Source organism: Larus michahellis, chromosome 1 (assembly GCF_964199755.1).
Source record: "Larus michahellis chromosome 1, bLarMic1.1, whole genome shotgun sequence".
Taxonomy (NCBI): Eukaryota; Metazoa; Chordata; class Aves; order Charadriiformes; family Laridae; genus Larus; species Larus michahellis.
Window position 1 is genome coordinate 62,657,483 of NC_133896.1, and position 22,577 is coordinate 62,680,059.

At 39.8% G+C, this 22,577-nt stretch overlaps 1 protein-coding gene across 5 annotated transcripts in view; it reads left to right on the top strand.

Annotated features, from left to right (window-relative positions):
- The window catches only part of KIAA1549 (KIAA1549 ortholog), a 152,142-nt gene that overhangs the window by 101,934 nt on the left and 27,631 nt on the right, over positions 1-22,577 (top strand). For all 5 annotated transcript variants that reach the window (XR_012586362.1, XM_074582036.1, XM_074582058.1 and 2 more), the window contains exons 9-11: positions 6,026-6,203; positions 8,430-8,614; positions 22,099-22,301. Coding sequence is in view for 4 of the 5 variants with exons in the window: in XM_074582036.1 (XP_074438137.1) it covers positions 6,026-6,203; positions 8,430-8,614; positions 22,099-22,301 (566 nt within the window). In the remaining variant the exon portion in view is untranslated. The remainder of the gene's footprint in view (positions 1-6,025; positions 6,204-8,429; positions 8,615-22,098; positions 22,302-22,577) is intronic.

Consider the following 22,577-nt stretch of genomic DNA (forward strand, 5'->3'; position numbering starts at 1 on the left):
CTCTATATTCAAATTTTCCCCATATATATTTCTTGCACACAAACCAGTGACTGCTATGATACTAGGTCACAATGAAGTGAAAATAAGAACAGAAGCTGCCAGCAACACCAAAATGGTGGATACTTGTATTAGCAGGACATGCAAATATACACAAAAGACTAGACACATTTCATTTGTGTTGAGCCCCTATAGACCAGAGTTTTTCCTAAGGTGAAAGATATTTATAGTGTACTGAAATGTGACATTTCTAAGCTCTGTGGAAAATCAGGACTGTGGTCAGAAGGTGAAGCAATTATTTGTGAATGTTACTGCAGGCATATTAGTTTCCTTTCACATACTAAGAAAATAGAAGTGATACCTTGTGAGGTTTAGATTTTACTTCTAAAAGCACGTGTTTAGGATCTAAGAATTTTAAAAATTACTTTTTAAATCCTAGACACTTTAAAGAAGAGCTTTGAACTGCCTAGGGTGCCTACGTAACATGTTTTCCCCTCCCGTTTGCCTAGCTGTACTATTAACAGGTGGCACTCTATGATAAAAAAAGAAAAAAGCCTATAACCATTACATATAAAAACCTCTGAAGTCCCACACCTGGCTGTTATACATGAGATAGTTCCATTCGTTTTTGTGTAATGCTCACATTAATGTTTCACAGAGCAAGGCATATATATTTTTAATATCTATCTGCTGTTGCTGCAAATTGAAGGAACATGTTTAATGTGGTTTGCATTGCGTCCGCAGAGACTGGGCCCTGCGCTATATTCTGTCAATAGTTTACCATAATAACTCTTTCTCATGAATTTTTTTGAGGAATTAAATGGCTCAAAGGTAGTTTATACTGGAAGCTAATGGCACTGATGAGGCTGCACCTCGAATACTGTGTGCAGTTTTGGGTCCCTCACTACAAGAAAGACACTGAGGTGCTGGAGTGTGCCCAGAGAAGGGCAATGAAGCTGGTGAAGGGTCTGGAGAACAAGCCTTACGAGGAGCGGCTGAGGGAGCTGGGGTTGTTCAGCCTGGAGAAAAGGAGGCTGAGGAGAGACATTATCACCCTCTACAACTACCTGAAAGGAGGTTGTAGTGAGGCGGGAATTAGTCTCTTCTCCCAAGTAAAAGGTGATAGGACAAGAGGAAACGGCCTCAAGCTGTGCCATGGAAGGTTTAGCTTGAATATTAGGAAAAATTTCTTGACTGAAGGTGTTGTCAAGCGTTGGAACAGGCTGCCCGGGGAAGTGGTTGAGTCACCATCCCTGTAGGTATTTCAAAGACAGGTCGACGTGGTGCTGAGGGAGATGGTTTAGTGGTGGTTTTGTCAGTATTAGGTTAATGGTTGGACTTGATGTTCTTAAAGGTCTCTTCCAACCTAAATGATTCTATGATTCTAATGCAAAAATAATTAATTTTCCTTCATTTCAGCGTGCTTAGTCTTTTGAACCTAATAGGAAGCGAAAAGGTGATCCTACTATGGCAAAAAGAATGATGTTCTGATTTAAAGAGCATGTTAGGCGAGGCTGTAGTTGTAGTGTGTGTGAGGAAGTAGTAGCTATGAGGGGACGTAATGGCCAAATTGAGCTTTTCATTAAGGCAGAGATTCATTCTCTTGGCTTTCTGCCGACAACTTCTGTGTCTCTCCTGAATGCATAATCTGAGTAAAGGCCCAGTCTTGCTGTGATTATTTTTAGGTTTTTAAATAGAGACTTTGGGGACTGCTGCTGCTTCACCTCTTCCTTAGAGGCCCCTCCGACAGCCGCCCTGGGCAGAGACTATCCCTTCTGTCAGGTTGCCCACAGCCTGTTCCTACCTCTGTTCTGTCAAGCCAGTTTCTCGGCTGGGCAAGCCTCTGCAAGCCAGCAGAGGAAACTTCCTTAGCCTTGCCTGCGGCGCCCTGGCCCTCTCTGTTCCTTTACTGGTCTCCCCAGCTCAGCGTGAGGTGGGTCCGTCAAAGTGCTGCCCTGTCCAGCCCCAGCTGGAGCACTTGAGGAGGAAGCTGGCTGCCCGCAGGTGGCACCGCCATCTCTCATCTGGACAGGTTCCTGTGAGACCTCCCTCAGACCCAGGGCAGGTTACCTGCTGTGCCCGTTTCACATACGTTTTATGCTGCATTGTTCTGCTGAACTGTTCAGACCAGAGTACAGCTCAATTTAATTGCCTCAACACTGAAATCCTTTTAATAAGGCAGAAAGCAGAACCTTTTTTGATATTATTATTTTTTCCCCTAGGAGATGAACATAGTGAAAAAGGGAAAATAGTCCTCGTGCATGCATTGTGGAGATTCTGTGTGTGCATGTTTGCTTGTTTCTAAGTAACGCTCCTGCCTTCGAAACCCTGAACCAGTTCACACAGGGATTCCTTACTCCTTACCTGGGGTTGCTGGCTGGGACATCCCAGTGATGGACGGATACTCTGCAAAATCTTTGCAAGCTTCCATGACACCTGGAGCTCCCAGATTTAAATTAGGAACTAGATTTGGTTACCAAGGCAACTCTGTTCACTGACCTATGGTGTTCTCTTGAAAACACTTTTTAAATTAAATTTACTAACACCTGAACACAGTTAAGCCTTTACTCCATGGAGGTTAAATGCACATCTAGTATCAACAAAGATGGTATCATTAATGTACACAGAACTTGAATTAGTCTTTTCTTCCTTTTTCTTTTTTTTTTTCATTTTCTGCCTCCTGTGTATTGAAATTCTTGTATCGCTTCCCTCCCCATTCATCCCTCGCTGCCAAAGTATAAATATAAAATGCTTAAATGCATTCTTACACATGGGCTACATTGCTGGATGCCTGGAAAATATCATTTCTGCCTCTGCTTGCATTCTTAGCACTCTCAAGGATAGAGACACGTCTATAAAATATGAGACAAAACCAATCTGAAGCTGCACAGAGAGTATAATTTGGAGCAAAATGTCACAAAACTGTGTAAAAAATGGGCACAGTGGCTGTGTACCTCAATTTTATAAACAAATCCAGTGTGGCATTTTCTATGTTGCAGCAAACTCAGAGGTTAGTTTAAAGAAAAAAAAAAAGTATTTTAGTGAATCAGTGTACCGATATTGTCACAGTTGCTGTGTTTATGTACAAGCCTAGGTGTCCTGTAGTCACCTCAAGAACACCCTGCTCAGCCATCAGCTTTCACAGAATAGAAATCCATAGCCATCGCCCCTTGGATTTGAAATTTTGTCTGCAGCTTTCCTCAGTATGGTGTGAGCGCTCATAAAACACTATGTATTCAGAACGAATTATTTCATATAAAACTTACCTTGAAATAGTGAGCTTAGTTCATCAACACCAGCCTGTACCTCCCTCCACTGAATTTCTTCATGCTCATTCCCATGTTCTCTATACTGTGCTGAAATAGCTCCAGCTACTTCTTCCAATCTCTTCTGACTGTTCTCACCCGTCCCCATTCCTCAGCATAGGGAGCCATACACTGTTGGTATTAATTCTGTGTTTAAAATTATATTATTTCAGTTGGGGTAACTTGCACAGGAATCTGTCCTCCTTCCCCTCTGCCCTTTCTAAAGGTGGCTGTGGAGAAGTTCCTTTTTTAACCCATTCAGCCACCTTCTGACTGTTACCTTGTGTGTATAACGCACATATAATTACAGTACTTCTTGGATGTTCCACAATGCCATAAAATGTATGACGATTCAATTTAAGAATCCTCTAAATTTCTCTGATTCTGTAGCTTTGCTACACACAGAGAGGTTTCATAAAACTAAACAAAGAACCCAATGACTTTTGGTCCCGTGTGGCCTTTCAACTCCCTCACTCCCCATGCGAGTTAAGTGCTACTTAGGAAGGGTTCATCCATGCTGAAAACAGATACCAGTCCATACACCCTGCTGCTCTGTGCACTGAGGCCAGGCTGTAGTGAAGGCAGCCCAGCTGAAGCAGCAACAGGAACACTTGTTAACTAATGTTATATCTGGGTTCCATGAAAACAGATTCAGCCTTACAGCTGCTGAATATATGTGTTGAAAACTTATTTATTGGTATTCTTTTGTTACCTTCAGTCAGGGAGTGGTTGCCCCTTAGCTGGTAGAGGAGTGAATAGCATTCAGGATGAGAAGCGGCATTGGTTAATGGGTCCTGTTAGCACATCTTGCTGTGTTTCAGAAATTTCTGCTCTATTTATAGGTGTTGTGTTTCTCACATCACATGTGACTGATGTTGAACATTGTTCTTTGCTTTTGGTTGATTTGGCCTGGAAGATTTTAATGAAAATTGTGATTTCTCTTTTTTCCTTTCCTTCTTTTTTTTTTTTTTCTTTTTTTAATTATATGGCTTGCTGTTACCACTCCTGGGAAGAGCTTTTTTAGGACATATTGAGTTGATGTCCCCAAAGACCAGAACATCATCCCTGTTGAGCTACAACATTGCATTGCTTTCTTTCAACATGATTGCTTTGTTGGAAAGTAGGAAAAAAAATATAAAGCTTTTCTTTTGTAAGCCTCAGACATGCGAACTTTTGTGTGTTTGCTTTACTTTAGCCTATAGGCAGAGTTTGAGATTCTAATTTATTAAATACATACTTCCTTCAGTAAAGGATAATTCTGAAGGAAGCTAAACATATTGCTCTATCTGTGGCAATTCCTTCCAGAGCTCTTCAAGCTCTGTTTTACATGATAGAATACCTCCTACTATTTGTTTGGCCTAATTCTAGGTTGAGCTCACCGTTACATGTAAACGGTTAACAGCGGAGAGTTATATATATAAGATTTAATTTTACAGGAATTCAGAATTGTTATGTGATTCTCATATGCAATGTAGATGTTTGGTGGTTACAGAGTATCTACAGGGCTTCTTCATAGCATGCATTCTTTTGATTATTAATGTCTTTAGAAATAGGTAGGAACAATTGCTTCCCACAGCATCAAATACATTCCTTCTTGAAGAAAGGTGGATGCCAGGGGGAGCTGTTTGGAAGTTGAAGGTGACTGTGCGGGTGCTTTTGCTGATGAAGAGCAAATAGTTCTATTTGAAGCTAACTGAGTATTTGCCTGTGTAACTGCTTAACATTTGGAAAAAACTGGAACAAAGTAGTGTGTGTTGTGAACAGCAAAGCACAGTCAAAGTAGGTATTTAGAGAAGGAACAGTGCAATCACACTAATGTCTTCAGTAGCTCCTACTAACTGGCAAATGCTAAAGGCAATGGAGGCTTCCAGGGTGGCATGCTATTGGCTTCTTTAGAGTGAAAGCGGTTCTCTTACTTCGGTACTGGATCTGTACATTGTCATGAAAGAAATAGGGGGGAAAAAAATGGTAACTTCAGGTTTGCAAAAAAAATGTATAATACAAGGGATCACTTCCCTGGAAATGTTCCTTTCAGTTACAAAATAGATATTTCTGTAAATTTCCCAGGGTCCTGGAGCACTTGAGAAGTGCTTGTGTAATTAGACACCTATATATTTCTCCAGCAACATTGCCTTTCATTGGAAGACTTCCACTCAGAATCTTTTGCATAAGTATTAGGTGAAAACATCCTGAATTTTTGTTTGGAAGCAAATTATTATTACTGAATATTAGCTCTGTCTATGTACTCTTGTCCAACGTTGACTTAAGCTTTTCTCAGATGAGAGAACTAGCCTATTTCTATGTTGCCTTTGCTGCATACGGTATTTTGGAGCGCTACACACGGCACCTCTTCCCATTAGACTTCTCTGGATAGTGACAATTTCCAAACTGTACCAGTTCACAGCAGTTACATGGTTAGGATAATATCATATTCCTTGGTGTCACAGATAGAGGGATTTTCTTTAACAGCAATTTTATTTCTACGTCATAATACAAGGTGGAATCTTTGTTATGCACGAGACGTTGCACACAGTGACAATTAAGACAGATAACTGATACAATCTTGGCAAAGCTGTTCCAAATGTTTCTTTTTAGATAAGTGTCCTGAAGGTCTAGGCCCTGTGAAGGGAAGGGGGAGAGAGGGTAAGGACTGAAAGACCAAATGTGTGGGGGCCCCGAATAAATACAATTTAAAATGTAAAAGCTTTACAATTTCTTTTCAGATTGTGAACGTGTCACGGTTAGCTGGTGTTGATAACCCTGTGGAGCTGATCTATTTTGTGGAGGACCAAGATGGAGAGCGACTCAGTGCTCTGAAGTGTTCAGACCTGATGAACAGAGTTGACATCCAGCGGGCTGCAATCATCCTTGGATACCGCATTGAAGGCACTGTTGCACAGCGTAAGCGCTATCAAATCCACACTGATGCCAGCAAAGAGAAAGAGGAAGGGTGACATTAGCTCTGGAGATTATGGCACTGCACAGTGCCCACTGTAGCGGTGTTTTGTTTGTGGGGTGCTGCAATTTTGACACTCCTGAGGAAATAAATTTTAGCAGTCTTTCAGTGAGCTACATGGTGTTGCTTTGCTTCTTGAAGACTCTGCTGAGCTTGGAATTGCAACAGGGTCCTTAAATGCAAGCCTCACTGCATTCACTTCAGTGCTTGTGCTAGAAAAATACTGTGCTAACTAGATACTGTCTTGCCATTTTCATCTCTTTCTGCTAGTCCAATATTCTTTACAGCTTTTCTTGCCCAGGAACTTGCACAAAACACACGACTGTAGGATGGGAGGGTGTCAGCGTGGAATGGGTGTTCCCTTTGGCTGAGTAATGGCAGTGAAGTTTAACACAAGTCGCTATTTTTGTTTGTCTGAGTTATGGTTTCTGTGAGTGAAAGATGTAGGCTAATGCTAGTTGGGGCATTTTGGAGGGTATAAGCAAAAAGAAACAGTTTATTTCCTTCATTGAATATGATTGACTTTATTTTTATTTGTTTGTGCATCAGTAATATGTAAGTAGTGTGATCTTTTAATAAAGATAATATAAAAGTAATGTGATCTTTTACTAGATGCACGTCAGAATAAATATGACAGGTCATATAAAGTCATATAATTACTTTATTCAGGAAGCTTGGTATATAAATAATTTGCAGTAAGGAGTGAGACAGAAGACCTAGTCAAAATTCCATGTTATGATTAGGAAAGAAACTTCAAAGTATTTTAAAACAGTAACAGACGTGTACATGATCTACAGAATACCTCATTGATATGATTCTCTTCTCTGTGCAATATGGAGGCATGAGTTACATTTTACCACAGGGTATTTTGCCAATAGAAGCATGCATTTGGTTTTTAAAATCCTCTGCAGAAAGAAAAGAAAGAAAACAGTAATAATTAAGCCACCTGGATGGGTTTCTAAATTTTGTCCCTCATTAGAACAGTGGTTTAAAGATAGGTCAGTAGCTCATATACATCCGTGTAATATCTGTTAATGGACTGTAATATTGGTTAGGAACAAATGCAAAAAGTTGCAAGAATAAATTCCCTTTACAAAGATGGTAGGTGTTGAACAAACTTCATTAAGTGTTTGTAGCTTATTCTGCATGTTGAAACTTGTTATCTTTGGCATGTCATTAGAAGAGTTTTTTAATAGGCATAGAATCATATAAATTTTTAAAATGTTTCTTATTGGAAGAAACTAGACAAAAAAAGGTTATTTTTATAACAGAAAATGTTATGTCATAAATGAGCTGTCAGATCTATAAAATATAAGTATTATAATATGTTCCTTTTAATCTCGATCTTCATCATTAGAATGGCTATTAATAAAATGAAATATAAAAATAAGATTGCATAGAAATATTCTTTTTAACTTGAAAACATCATTTTAAGAAAGTGCATCAGTTTGACTAGAAATGTGTTACTGCTGTGGTTTTTAGTCCCACATGTAACCACTATGCAAAATAGAGCAAATGAAATTTTGTTGATTCTTCCAGTTCACTTTTTACAAGCATGACAGGCGTTTTGCAAGCATGTTTGATTACACTTTCCAGTAGTTTTGTCTGCTGTTTGGGGCCAAAGGATCTCACACACTTACAATGAAAAAGAGAAAGGAAAACCAGTAATAAAAAATGCAGAACTATACACCTTGGGGAAGAGGGTTTTACTGATTTCAAATTGACTGTAATTACTGATGGAGAAGGTAACAAAATACATAATGTATAACTAAAGAGAAGAGGCAGTTGATAATACCGCTTAAAGCAGGAAACAGGCAATAATATTGGAAAGTCCTTCTCACCTTTGTTAGTGAAGTAATTTTTCTGGACCCATTTCGCTATGTCAACTCAGTTTTGGGTTACAAAATGATGTGGCAGAAGTGTGTTTTCATTAGTTATTTAAGCACAGGTCTTCAGAAGGTAGGCCAGGACAATCGATCACCTGCCCCGTGCTTCCTGAGCATGACGTATGTTAACTTATAAGTGGTATGACATTTCCTGTGATGTGTGGCTGGTTTCTGATAAATCCCTTCACTAGCATTTACAAGAACATAAAAATACATAACCTTGAAGTGTCCTCAGTTAAAAATATATAACCACATAAAATTGCTGTCTTCCTTTTAACTTCACAGCTGTGGAGAAGCTGAAGGAGTCCACCTCAGAATCACAGAGTAGCAACCTATGGATTATTGTTGGTGTGGCAGTCCCAGTTGCTGTGGTGCTCCTGATCGTTATTATTTTATACTGGAAACTTTGTCGAACAGACAAACTGGAGTTTCAGCCAGACACGATGAGCAACATTCAGCAGCGACAGAAGGTAAAAGGGGAAGCTGGGCTGAGAGGAACTTAACTATTCTGAGCGTAAACAAATGTGAGAGTCTAGGGAACACCTAGAATCCTTAAATAGTGTGTGGAGCATTCCGGTTTAAAAAACAAAGAAAAAAAAAAAACGTCAAATGATAGTTGAACTCAAGAATCCCATAGTGTTTTATTTGTTCTCCGAGGTATATGATACCGCATTAGATAGATACATCCTTCTGAAATGTGGGCGCTGAGGCTGAAAGGAACCTTTCTTTATCACTTCATTTCAAGGCTTTCAGCTAGGACTGAATAAGAGGAAATGAACTGAGTGTTGAATCACTGACCTTGTTTTCTGCAGAGGGCTGAATTTTTCTTTGGCAAGCTTTTGCTAAACTAATTTAACAGCTAAACTGCACTATCTGTTATATTTTGTGCTGGTACTGGAATTTGCTAGAGCCTATCTTTGCTGCTCTGCGTTATGCCGGGGCTCTTGTGTTGCCATTGTGAGAGCCTGTTGCAAGACTAGAACTTTAATTAGTGGATCTGCCTGAGACTGCATGGGTGAGTATGTTGGACGGAGTGTTGGAGGACTGGGTTAGGATGGTGAGAAATTCAGTAGTCTTGTCTCTTTCCTACCCAAGATGACAAAAATTAAAAAATATGCGATCCAGGATTTTCACAAAGGATGTATTCAGTAAAAAGAGTGGAAAAGTGACTAAAGGGTTACAAATCCTACTGTTGCTTTTTACAACTGAAGGGAACCGATCTGTGTGTCGGAGATGCTTATTACTGACTATACCGTCAGAGGCATTATTAAAGGCAAAATAATCTGTCTCTGCTAATCCTGTGGTACTCTAGTCATGTTCTTGTGCTGTCACCTCATGTTCAGTCATACAGTTTTCTCTGTAACGAGTCTTGTCTATACACCATGCTCTCTTTCAAGATAATTAATGATGTGAAAGATGAGAGAAGCAGAAAGCGGTTGCACTTCCACAGCAGTCAGAACAAATCAATAGTAACTTCCACTTGTCTTGCCACTGCAGATTGAGTGTCAGAATCAAGGTCGGCAACAAGCATATGAACTTCACCCCCTGGTACCTTGTTTCACCTGTGCTGCAGTAATATGTAACGCAGATCTTGATCGAAGAAGTTCCCCACAGTAGTTTCAGCTAATTTGAGAAGGGTCATACAAAAAAGGCGAGAGGGGATCATTACCCTCAGTACACTATTTCATCGCATACTTTTTCGGTACCTCTTTGCTGTCGCAAGCTTTTTGTAAGAAAGCAGTTGGGTTGCGTTGACTGTAAGGACAGAAACATCTTTTATAGTTTTAATTTCTTTTGGAAAGTAATGGCTCAGTTGTTTTTCTCCACTACTTCCACAGTATTCTTCATCTTAATCATTCATGAGTCAGAAGCCTTGAACTTGTTTGTATGCAAGTCTCATTTCAGTTTGCCGAGGGAGCCTGTCACTTTGCCTTCTTTAGGGAAGTCACTGTAAGCAAACTAGAAAGAACCAGTAAGGACATCTAGTCCAATCTGTGTGCCAGAGGATGGCTCATACTTTAATACTAAATGCGGTAAGGCAATAAAAAGTGTCTTAAATTTTTATCACTTACCACATCAAACAACTGGCAGAATCTACTTTGAAAACCATTTTCCTCCCTTGCCCAAGACCCAGAACAAAAGTAGTACTCTGACTTCCTTAGTAGCAGGCTGTCTATGGGACTTCATGTCTTCAAACAGGGGGTTGGAATGGCAGGTCAGAATAGGGCATATTTAACAAGCACTGAAGGCCCCCAGACAGTCACAATAGCGTACAAATTAATAGGGACATCTAGTCTGGTCCAGCCCTTTAAAATTGTTTGTGTTTTTTATACTTTCCATTACAGTAAGTGCAAAGAAATGGTGAAGAGAGTGAAATCACGTGGTCGGGGATTTAGGTCTGTAAATAAACTCAATTTAAAAATGGACTCAGGCTCCCCCTTCCTCACCCCGCCCACAATTACTTCCATTCCCTCTTTACAGAGCTTGACATTGGTACCAAAGGAAAGTGAAAGCCTGCACTGCATCTGTAAACGGAAGGATATTTAGATTAAAGATCTGAGGTTTTCTCTTGAAATCAATATTTCATTGGTAAAAACCATAAAGATGCATTTGTAGTGCTAGCTCTTCTCACTTCCATTAATCTTTAAAATAAATTTCTTTTAATGTAAATATAGAAATGGAATGTATAAATATCAAAGTATTTCACTAACATATGCATGGCATATCCATACTGGAAATAGAAGACAATTCTTTTCAATCATGTAACAAGTCTACAATATGTTTTGCATTTGAAAGTGTGTGTTGGTTGAAAGATAAGAAACTGAGAAACAGTTTTCTTCAGATGAAATAGGATATCATACTGCACTGGTGGATCTCCAGAGGTATCACCAGTCTTTTTTTCTGTGTGTTTAATTAGCCATTTTAACATAACAGATCAGTGGGCAGCATAATAATCTGTTAGAATTCACAGTAGCAGCTAACAGCAAATTATGTCACCTGTGACTTAAAAGCCCAGAACAAGGTTAGGAGTGGGGTGAAGGGAAAGCCTGTTTGCTTCGTGCTGCTGGGGAAAGACTTTGCCATTAAAAGGCTGGTTCCTTGAAGCATCAACAGAGAGAACTTCTGTAAATATACATTAATGCAGATTACATAAGTAAGACCTAAGTTTTGCAGGAGCTTTTTATTCTCAGTTTAGAGTCGCTTTTACAAATTTGAGTTCTTCTCTTCAGAGAGATGCTTTAAAGATAGTACAAATTTTCCTGGATTCTGGAGCCCCATGTATCATTGTAGTACCATCTTTTCTTTCTTCCTTCCTTTCTTTCACTTAACCACTGAATTCCGTTTTTAAACTCATGCTTTTTTCTGAAATATTTTTATATGCACTCCGGCAATATAATTATTTGATTTTTAATTTTAATCTTCTATATGTAAAGGTTTACTTTTACAGAGTAGGTATGATTTCTGTGTTCTTATGACCACCTTTAAAAGTAAGTCATAAGCTGCATACCTTCACAATCTTGTCTTCTGATGAAGCAAACCAATACTGTTATCTGGTGGTAATAAGAGCTTACGTGCCTTTTGGGTGTGCCCCGAGGGCATGGCTGCCTGGATATACCTCAGTAAAGATTGCCAGGGAGTTGTGTTACATCACAATTCAGTCATATTGGCCAGCGTACCGTGCCAGCACAGCTAACCTGCTTTGGTCCCTTATCTGCTCTGTGGACACCCCTTAGGATATTTGGGTCACAGTCCCTCACTTGCGACTGTCAATAATAGCATATTTCCCGCTTCAGCAGGCATAGCTGTGTTGAAAAATATTCAGTTCCTGCGGTGACAAACCTGTAGAAGTACCCACGACTGCTTCTATATTTATGTGCCATAGCAGCCCTGAAGCTGGGCTGGAGTCCAGATTTGCTGCTTGTTCCCACCCTCAAAGCCAGGTCACTCTCAAAGATAATATGGATAATAGCAAAGATCACGTTTCTTCTGAGGTGATGACATGGGCAGGGTAGACTGTGTTCAGCGAAGGCCTGTTCTGCAAATTGGGTGGTTTTGTTCTCTCCAACTGGCCTTCTGGTTTCATCACAGGATGAGTGTCTTGCAGACAGGATGGCATAAGGAGCCTTCTTAAAAAGGCTCATGTTATCTTCTGCAAAGGATGTATAGAGAGCCTGAACTCAAACAATACTAAGGGATAGTCTCAGAAGCCTGTTAATTCAATGAATATAAACAAAAATACATAGGAAGTAAAACGTTTGTGGGAACTGCAAAAACAGATTTGAAGATAAAGTAATAAAAAATAAAAAATGGGCCTTGAAGAGACTCTGATTAGCAAATCTGTTCCTCTGCCTCAAAGCAGGATTAACAACACCTGAAAAATATTAGGTTACCTTTTTCATTCTGGAGATTAGATGGGAAAACATGCTTAGATCAAAGTTATTTGAACCCTTTTTAAACTGGGAGCTAAGGAAGCGGGTCAGAGCAGTGAATTTCTATGCAAGATTCATTGGTCTGTGCAAGGATAATTCTTTTCAGGAGATGGAACTAAGATATTTAAAGGGCACATCAAGTATTCATGAATTGTTCTGTAAGCCATAGCATCCTACTGGAAATTCACCTTGATGTGATCTGGTGGATAAAGATGTCTTTGCCTTTGGAAGTAAAAAGATGCATAAGTGGCATTTTTAAATTGCAGGATTCTCTCTCTTGCCATTGCCTATATCCATTACAACGTTGTCCCAACCTGAGCTTTTTTCTTGCAAAGAAGTTATGCCTCTTGTGGCAGTTGTTTTTTTGCCATGGGTTATTTTTCTTCTTCATGGAAAAAATGGATAAATATCTTTAATGTCCAAATCATCATTCTGCTCTCTACTGGACTACTGATGTTTTTGTGTGAAAAGTGTCAACCCCTTTCCTCTCCCCCATAGGGCAAAAAACCCATTCTGCATATTATCTGTAATGCAAGCAGAGTTGGCAATGTTATTTCTTTCTGCATGGACATCCAAAAATTGAAATGGAACCTGAATCACTAGGGTTTTCACTTTCCCTGCTGCATACAAGCATTTGGAGAAGAAAACTCAAATCCTTTGCTAGGACTTTTCAGAGATTGTTTCAGCTCCAGACAGTTATTCGTGGAAAGGCTCTGTGCCTTAGTGACAAGAATCTCACACCTGTGGACAAGCCCATTGATGGTTTATTTTAGAAGGTCTTGGATGTTCTGCTGTAAATGCTGGGCATGCTGAAGTCATTACCTTTGCAGTGCTAACTTGGACTGAGTTGCTTACTCAGCTCCTAACTTTTCCAAGGCCACATCCTAAAACCCTAGTGGGAAAAAGCCTACTTCTCCAGCCAGGAGTCTCTCCTCTCTGGGGCCCTCTGCATGCTACTATGGTTCTTAAAGGCTGAACACATCTCTCCAGCTCAGTGTCCCTCCTGTGTGTTCACATGTGGGAGAGGCCTGGTCTCCAAGAAGCCTAGGACAAAGCATACAGTACCCTACCTTCTCCTTGAGTGGTAGCACAGATAGTGTCAGAGCTGGAGGGCTGCCAATTTGCATCATGTGCCAGCAAACCTCAGCTAATGGGTAATCACCTGGGGACCGTTACCAGCCCTTGTGTGTCTGCTCTAATCTGCGCTGCTTCTGACAACCAGCCAGACCTCCTCGTGTCAATCACAGTTACAGGTAATGAGTCATGCATTCTGCAAGATGTCTGAGAGGGGCTTGGGTGGATTTTTATTTTCCCCCCCCAAGCAGGGACTCTGATATCTGAATCTCACGCGTCAGGTGTAACTTTACACCTCTGAATGGAGAGTTTTGCTTATTATTGTGTATTCAGTAGGCTACCTCTTGGATCTTTCCAGGATCAAAGAGGCCAGCCCTGCTGGAGGCTAAATACTAGGCTTCTGCTCCTGATACAGAGAATTCTTGTGATGTTTTGACATTCTGTAATGCTTTTGTTCATCTGTATAATGTCAAGGCAACAGCTCTGCATTGCAGAATAATTCCAGTCAAAAGAGACTCATGTTAAGAAAGGCAGCTGACACCAATCTTATAAAAAATACTTGAAAACTGACATGAGTTTCTGCAAGAGATTCACGTCTTTGCCTACTGTTTGCATAACAAATATATCATTCATTTCTAACAGCAATCTTAACTAACTATCCAAAATGTTGTCTTTGGAATTCGCATATAGGTTCTGCTGCTTCAGAATCAATAGCTAGATTCTAACAAGGAACACAGTATTCAACATCTTAATTACTTCTCAACAGTACATTTCTCTGATGGCAATTCCTCTGCAAGAGCTCTTTTGTGGGAACTCTTCTTCTGTAAAGAGGATTAACTATTCACAAATTGTAGAAATAAAATACCACGCTTAGCTATACTGCTTATACCTATAGATATACAAAGTAAAATGTCTCCATCTGCTCTTTTACAAACATTTGAGTACCTGTCTTAAGGTCAGACCGAAAGGTGAGCTAGCCCAGGTGCCAAAAGCAAAGGCCTATAGAAGAGGAGAAGAACAGGGCAAGTAAATGTGATGCTTTGCCTTGAGTAACTCTTCAGCCTCCAGTTATTTGTGGCTAAGGGACTTTCTCTAGAAGTGGTGATATTTAGCAACCCCTAATGCATTTCTCTTCCATGAACTTGTAAACCTTCTAAGCCCATCTGAGCTGCCGACAAGGATTTCCACAGCATGTTATATGATCTTGTTTCATCTTGCTTTTATCCTGCCATCTCCTTGTTTTCTGTGACGCCCCCTAGCCCTTGTATTGAAGGGGACAGTGAACAGCCGATTCCTAAGCACTTGCTCCTTGCCAGTCCTGATTTTGAAGATCTGTGTTATATTCCCATCTCCATCATCTCTTTTTAGACAGAGGAGTCACAGTTTTCTTATCCGTCCTTCTGAATTGGCCTTTGAACCAACTGCTAGCCTTTGAAAAGGCTAGAACATTTTCTAATTCTTTTCCATCCTTTTTGAGAGGGGGAGACTAGAACTGCATATGCCATTGAAAATCTGGGCGACCCGTGGATTTATAGAGTGACATTTATATAGCGGCTACTTTTGAAAAGGAGTTAAACAAAAAGAATCCATTTTCAAAACACGGATAAACTTTATAGCATCCTAAACGTAATACGCCACTGAGACTAGATTAATACTGGTGAAATAAATTCTGTCTTTCCTAACAAAAGATGAAAAAGAGTTTACTGTAGGATTTAGTTATTTTAGGAACAAGGCAATGGGCCACTATGAAATCACTGTTGCCTAAGGTTTTAGTGTTGCCTTTCACTTGTAGCTTCATTTCAGCAAGCAGATTATTTCTGCAATGCAGAATGCACTTTCTTTCTGTGTGCATTAAACCCTTTTTAGTTATATAAATGTGTTTGAGTCACTGAGCACAACAAAATACCAACAGAAAAATAAATGAAAATTGCTGATCTATGCTCTACTATAAAAGTCTGTTAGCACTTTTCTCATCATTTGTGGAGAGGAAGCGTTTCTGGACTGTGTGTGTGTGCTCTGTCCAGATAGTGAGAGCCATGTTATGAATGTAATCTTTTGCTTCACAAATTGAGAAAAGAGTTTCCTTGATTTACATATTTTTTTGATGTGTTGTGCTACCTCTCTTAGAGGTTGCAGTTGATGTCAGTGTTGTGTACGTGGCCTTAGAAGAGTAATTGTTTGACATAACTTTTGAACAAAAGACTGGTGGAACTGAGACACAGCAGTGACCTGTCTGTCCTATAGAGTTAGTGATCTTTCTCGAACTTACTCTTGACGCTATCATCCAACCAGCGTGCAAAGGAACCTTACCAAACCCTGATTAAGATAGTATTCCCCCTGCGGCATTTCTGTCTGAGCAGGAAGGCTGAAACTGTATGTGATTCAGATACAAAATCCTGCCTGTTACGGCAGTTATTCCAGCAGCCTGTGGGCATAGATGTACTTGGAGTTACGGGCTTTCAACAACATGATCCCTCTTGTATTTTGTGAAATTTACTGAGCTGTCATGGTAATATTAGTGTGGCAGGAAGAAATGCACAAAGGAGAAGAGGAGGGATGATGAAAATCCATGAGAAGAATCTGTCTTAAGAAAATATTTCAGAACAGGTGTCTTGAGAATTTTAGGCTTTATAAAGTTTTGTAAGTTTGGGGGTTTCTTTATTTGTTTTTAATCCTACTCCGGGAGCAAAATTCCTGAGGTGGTATTTTTTTGTGGGATTCCTGCTTTACTTACTATTTGTATGGTGGTGAGCAGTAAACCACGGTTTTGACTTTTGAGAGGAGGGAAGGAGAACCAGAGGCTGTACACTACCTTGTTCTGGTTTTCCATGCCAGCACTGGCTATAGCGTGCACTACTTTTCCCCAACTTGATGGTAGGAACCCATGCAACTATAAGCACTTTCCTTCTCTACGAGGATGCATTTTCTCAACTGTTTTATCCATTACCAGTAACGGTGATAGTTGACAGAAGTGCTGTTGTGATGACAAATATGAGACATAATTTTATGAAGCGGTACTTGGTCTGAGGTGAGAAAATGGGCATCACTTTTTTATATAACCCCTTTTTTTTAGCCCTCAGATTGCAAAATCTTGCTGCTTTTTGAGATGGCGCTTGTCGTAGAGGGTAGAGGCTGTAATACAACTGTAATGGGATCCCACCTAAGCCCAGCTTAGCTGGCATCCCACCTAAGGGGCAATATAGTGAACTGCCATTGCACATACACTTCTTCTTACATAAAAACACGGTTATCGAGTGAAGGTATTTAAATCGAACTAGAGACCTTTTTTGTTTTGGTGCTTAAGAACATTTCTGAAACGACCATCAGTGAAGGATCCCTCTGCCCATTTCTCAATGAAGCTTAGTAATTTTTTTTTTAAAGTAGGCCAGGAAAGAGTTTGTGCTTATGGCACGATTGATCTCATCACATCCAATTTCGTAGGGAACTTACGTTATTGGCACAAAAAGACCTTCAGAAATACAAATGGGTCTTTTTTCAGTATTTTACGGGAGGCTATGAAAATGGAACTCTGCTTCTATGTGATCTTCTAATACATTTTTTACATCAACAAACGTTTCTTGTGTCTTAAATCAGGTATGTATCATTGTTATCGAATTGCATGTATAATTTGTAAGCATACTTTACAAGCATCCCAGGCTATGATCCGAAACGGTTTTATGTTGAAGGAGACCAATGTAAATAAAAATACAGAGGGTACACTTACGTGCATAAGGGGTGGGAATGATATTAGAAGAATGAGCTGAATAGCAAAATGAGACTGAGAAAGGTGAACATGCTTCAGTACTTCTAAGTTCTTATTTATTGGTAGATTGGTAGGTGTTTTAAATATCTCATGGAACAGTCACTGCAAACAATATGGATGAATAATTCTTGTGGGAGGATGAAGTAGGTGACATCTTGGATGGGATAGTAGAAGCATGGTAAAAAAAATGAGTTAAAATTAAGAAGACTCTAGCAAGCATACTAGCAGCTGCAAGTAATTGTCCTTTCTGGTGCATCATGAGAGTGATGGAGTGAATTCACACTACCCTATGCTGTGGTGCCCTGGGAATACGCAGGAGGGCTTGGTGGGGTGAATCTCAGAATGTGGAAGGCAGTTTGCAGTGTTTAATAGCTTTAAGCCTTCCTAAATCAGACTGATTTAGATCTTCAACCCACGTTACTTTTAAGAACACTGATTCTTATTGCCTTGATGCGTTTAAACTAGTAGACTTGAAAACATATATTTTTTTTCTGTGAAGTTTCTTTATCCTGTAATTTTTGTAGCATTCCACATGCTAGCATGCCAGTAAAGTCATAAGTCAGCCGGACTTCTTTACAGGGATTCCTGTCCTGTTCATAGATTATGTACCAATATAAAGTATTATTTTTGAAATCATGCTTAGCTCCTTTTTTTCCTAGAAATGTATTTTAACAGCTTCTCCTCAGTGTGTCTAGCTCAACAGGGAACAAGGCAAGACTGGTATAAAATCAATAGAAAAGCACCTTAATACATTATTCCTCCTATTATGTCCAAATTCAAATGCTGCTTGTAGGAACTACAGGAAGAATACTGAGTAAGCGTATTTCTTCTGTTCTGCTTTCTGATGAAATTATTCACTGACCTATGTGTGCAGTGCTTGCATTCTTGAGAAAGCAGGTTGTTGACATTCCTGGTGTGTCTCTGCATCTAGCAAAACAATATATTGGCAACCGTGTTATATTTCTGTGACTTGAACAGTACTGAAGCTATTATCTGCTTTCATAGAGTACGTCTTGACTGAGGTGGATAGACTTTGTTTGTAGGCTTCTGCAGAAATGATTTGATTTTTCTATGAATTGAGCTTCAAATACTTGGTTTTCATTCAGTATGTAACAATAGAATTAAAGCACTGCCTTGACTCACCAATTTGAAATCATCTTCCCCTTCGATTTCATCAGGTTCTGCATTTGTATAATAATATAATGCCTTACAAATGCGTTAGTTTAGACATATTCCTTTTGGTGGTAAGCTTCAGAGTAGTTTATCTTTTCCCTTTCACAAATTTATAAAGATAAAACAAATGAAAACCTTCTCTAACAATTTTAAAACAAGAAATCTTTGCTAATGCTGTGTTTGTGCAGTTTTAGGTAAAGGCACTGGAGGCTGATAAAGAGAGGCTCAGTTTCAGCACCTGAACAGGTGGCAGTGTGAGCGCAAACGTGCTCTTAAAAAGAGATTGTATTCTTTCCTTGTGGTGATTAATTTATGAGTAGTAGATGACTGATCCACACGTGGCATTCTGACCACCTGTCCTAAGATAAGCAGAGGTCATTCAATCTGTCACACTATGTAACTTGATATAAAGAAAAGGAAGACTACAGCAGGTGGCATGCAGAAATTTACAAGAAAATGTAGGAAGCCTCTTCAGTCTGGAACAACACTATTTGTTCGTTCTATTGAGTCTCAGTGACTCAATGGTAGGGGCATCTACCACCTCTCTGGGCAGCCTTTTCCAGTGGAGGCAGAGGGAGAAACGGGCAAGAGGGCAGGATGGAAAGACTGGTTCTGCCTGGCAAGGAAGAGTAAGACCAGATAAGGAGTTTACCCAATTGCAACTTTAGGAAAATAGAGCACAGGTTCTGTGCTGCCTGGAGTGAGCGCTTCTTGAGGGCTGGGATGGTGATACCTGAGACTTGCCAGTCCTCTGTTGCCAGCAAGCGTCCATGAAATACATTGGCAAAATCTCAGCCACCCTAGCTGCAGATGTGCATAGAAGAATACATCCTTTCTCTTCTTAAATCCCCTCCTTTTACTACGTGTTTGCCAACTTCAGCATGAAATGAGATAAAATAACATTCTTACATTCTACCCAACTTTGACTAATAGCAGAATGCCCAACCTGTGCCAAGGATCCATCAGGGTGGGAGAGAGCAAGAGAGTTCCTATGGAAGAAATGAATTTATGATTTTGTAACTCAAGACTCTATTGCAATGCCTGTGCATGAGAGGATCCAGTTGTGATTGTTCAGACATTCTTAACTGTGCCATTTCTTATAGTGTGAGTGCTTGTCTTTGCAATACTAACAGTCTTTTAATTCAGCTTCTGTGTGGTCTGTCTGCAGATAAACATTTGTGCATACATATGCTGTGGTGTACGTACATGTACACATAAATATATCTGTTTCTTTAACTGTGCTTAGACTAAAGGTTATGTTAGACTGCAGCTAGGAATAAGACTACTCAAAGTTAAAAGATCAAAAATTTTTATTTTTGCATGTTGCTTTACTCCCCAGAGGGTTTACAAGCCCAGTATGCTAGAGTTAACTCTAAGGTATGTTGAAGTGCATGCTTCAGGCATGCAGCAATCTTAATAAAACCATACTAGTAATTCTAATATTACTAGAATGTTTGTTTCTTTAGTTGTCCTTGCCCACCCCACCCATCACACTACTGAAAAATTAGTAGTAACTTTGCGAGTCAAGTCAAAGGTGCTTAGGAAAGGGTAGAGCACCACCAAATTTTTCTGTGAAATAGTTGTACCCAGCACGTGGTGAATACTCTCAACATCTTTGGAGCGAAGGGGGCTGGAGGCAAGGGAGTGGAATGTAGTGAAACAGAGGAAGTGATCATCAAAGATCAGCAGCAGGGCTGTATAGGCATGAGGGTGGAGTATGAAAGGGAAGTAAGAAGGGAAACCACTGAAGAGATTCAAAGGAAGAGTGTCGCACCCAGGAATATCTTCAAAGAGAATAGACATAATGTCAAAAATGTCAGAGGTGGAGGTGGTATTTCAACTCTGAAGAGGGGGAAGTTTCAGGAAGGGTTCACTAGGTGGCTAGGACTTAAAAAATGTAGAAACAGTTACAGATGTAGAAAATGTAGAAAAAATGTAGAAACCAGCTTCACCTGGTCTGGCTGAATAGTGCCTCTTTGAACCAGTGGTTGCAGTCATTTACATAAATTCAATAACTGAATCGCCCACAATGCCGAATTGAAGGGAATGTTGTAAAGCCCAAGAAAAATGGGGTATAGTGGAAGACGTCCAGATCTGTTCAAATAATAAGCTTACTCATTTTGTGAGAAATGAACTCCAAAACCTCAACCATTCATAGCTGTTGAATTTTACAGGAGGGCTTTTATTGCCATCTACTGGTCTAAATAAGCAGTTTGCTCAGCTACAACATCCTTTCTAAGACCCATTTGGAAAATGTTTGCTTACTGAGAAAATATTTTGAAGAGATTGTTTCAGAATATTTCTTAGGCAAGCTTATCTTTGGCATGGTATCAGACGAGTCTGTTTGTAGTTAAGTATGCTGGCATGCCAAGCTTTATGAAAGGGGGTTCATTTAAACATCTGGAACCTGACGCACCCATAGACAGACTCCAACACATGCTTCACTTTGCAGGAAATCAGCTCTAGGAACACACAGAGGGTTTTGTACGTGTGCTGTGCAGTGGGTATGCATACATGCACTTTGAAAACGGGAGATGCCAACATTTCTTTCTACTTTCAACTTCCAAACCACATAAAATTGAACGAGACTTGAAAAAAAAACCTTTCTCTTAAGTAGTTCTTCAGAATTTCTCATTACTCCAGAGCCCAAAAAAATCAGCAGGAGAGCTTGAAACCTCGAAGCTTGATTAAATTAAGTTTGGATCAAATCATTGACAAGGTGAGATTAGCTTTTTTTATAAATACGGTTATGAAAATGAAAGGCCCAGTTCTGCGTCTTTCTCAAGCAAGACACCCATTGAATCCTTAATCCCTTAATAAGATCTCTAGGATAACTATCTAATTTCTCTAAACGCCAAAGCCTTTTATATATTTTTTTGTCTATTCAGTATGAAATTCCTAAAAGATAGATTTTCAGTTCTTTTCTGGAGGCATCCATGCTGGCTGAAAAGTCATTGCCAGGCTGCCGTATAACTCAGATTTGCAGAGCGTTTATCTTTTGTCAGATGAACTAGATGTTTGTACAAGCATTCCCAGACTCCTGCAGATTTGGGGAGCTCAAAACAAGGAAGATCAGCAGTGACATTATTCAAATTATTTAAACTCTCTTCACTCGTTTTGAGTGAAAGAAATGGAAAGATGACCTGGCAGTGGTAACCATTTCAGTCAGTGCACAGGTGTCTATGGCCTTGCACCCACAAGTAAACAAAAAGCTCCTCACATAATGATTAAATCTGAAGAAATAGCTGGAAAAAGATGTAGCAGCAAGAGAAGGCTATTTTTTTTTAAATAGATTTGCTGATTTAGAGTTTTGAACTGTGTGTCATATATTGAAGTAAGATGAGAGAGTCACGGGGGTTTTATTTTTCTTTCCCCTGCAGTGCTTGTGCTCATTCCTGAGACTACCATATCCTGACCGTACTCCTAGTGGCCATTGTTTGCAGATCTTAACCAAAGCTTTTGTACACATTGTCACTCATGGTTCCTGTTTTTTGTCTTTGTTCTTCTCTCACAGCTACAAGCCCCCAGTGTGAAAGGCTTTGATTTTGCTAAGCAGCATCTGGGCCAGCACAATAAAGATGATGTCCTCATTATCCATGAGCCAGCTCCTTTACCAGGACCTATTAAGGATACTACCCCATCTGAAAATGGAGATGTGCCCAGCCCCAAATCCAAGACTTCCTCAAAGCCTTCAAAGACTGTTCGACACAGAGGGAGGTCAGTTCACAGAAGAAAAACAAATTGTAGTAGGTGACAGTGTATTAATGGCTGTCGATTACTGTATTTTTAGGGCAATTTTAGTGGAAAGAACTGCTCCAGAGCCCTGGGACTTGCGTTTTCTAGTGGGCCATCAGTTACGCCTTGCTACTCATTATTACAAGATTGTGAGAACTTAGTGTCCATTTTTCTCTTAAAGGCAACATGCCCAGTTAAGAGGGGTATTTAAGACACTACTAGGGTGGCTTGGAGTCGAGTCATTGCTTGTTCAGTGGA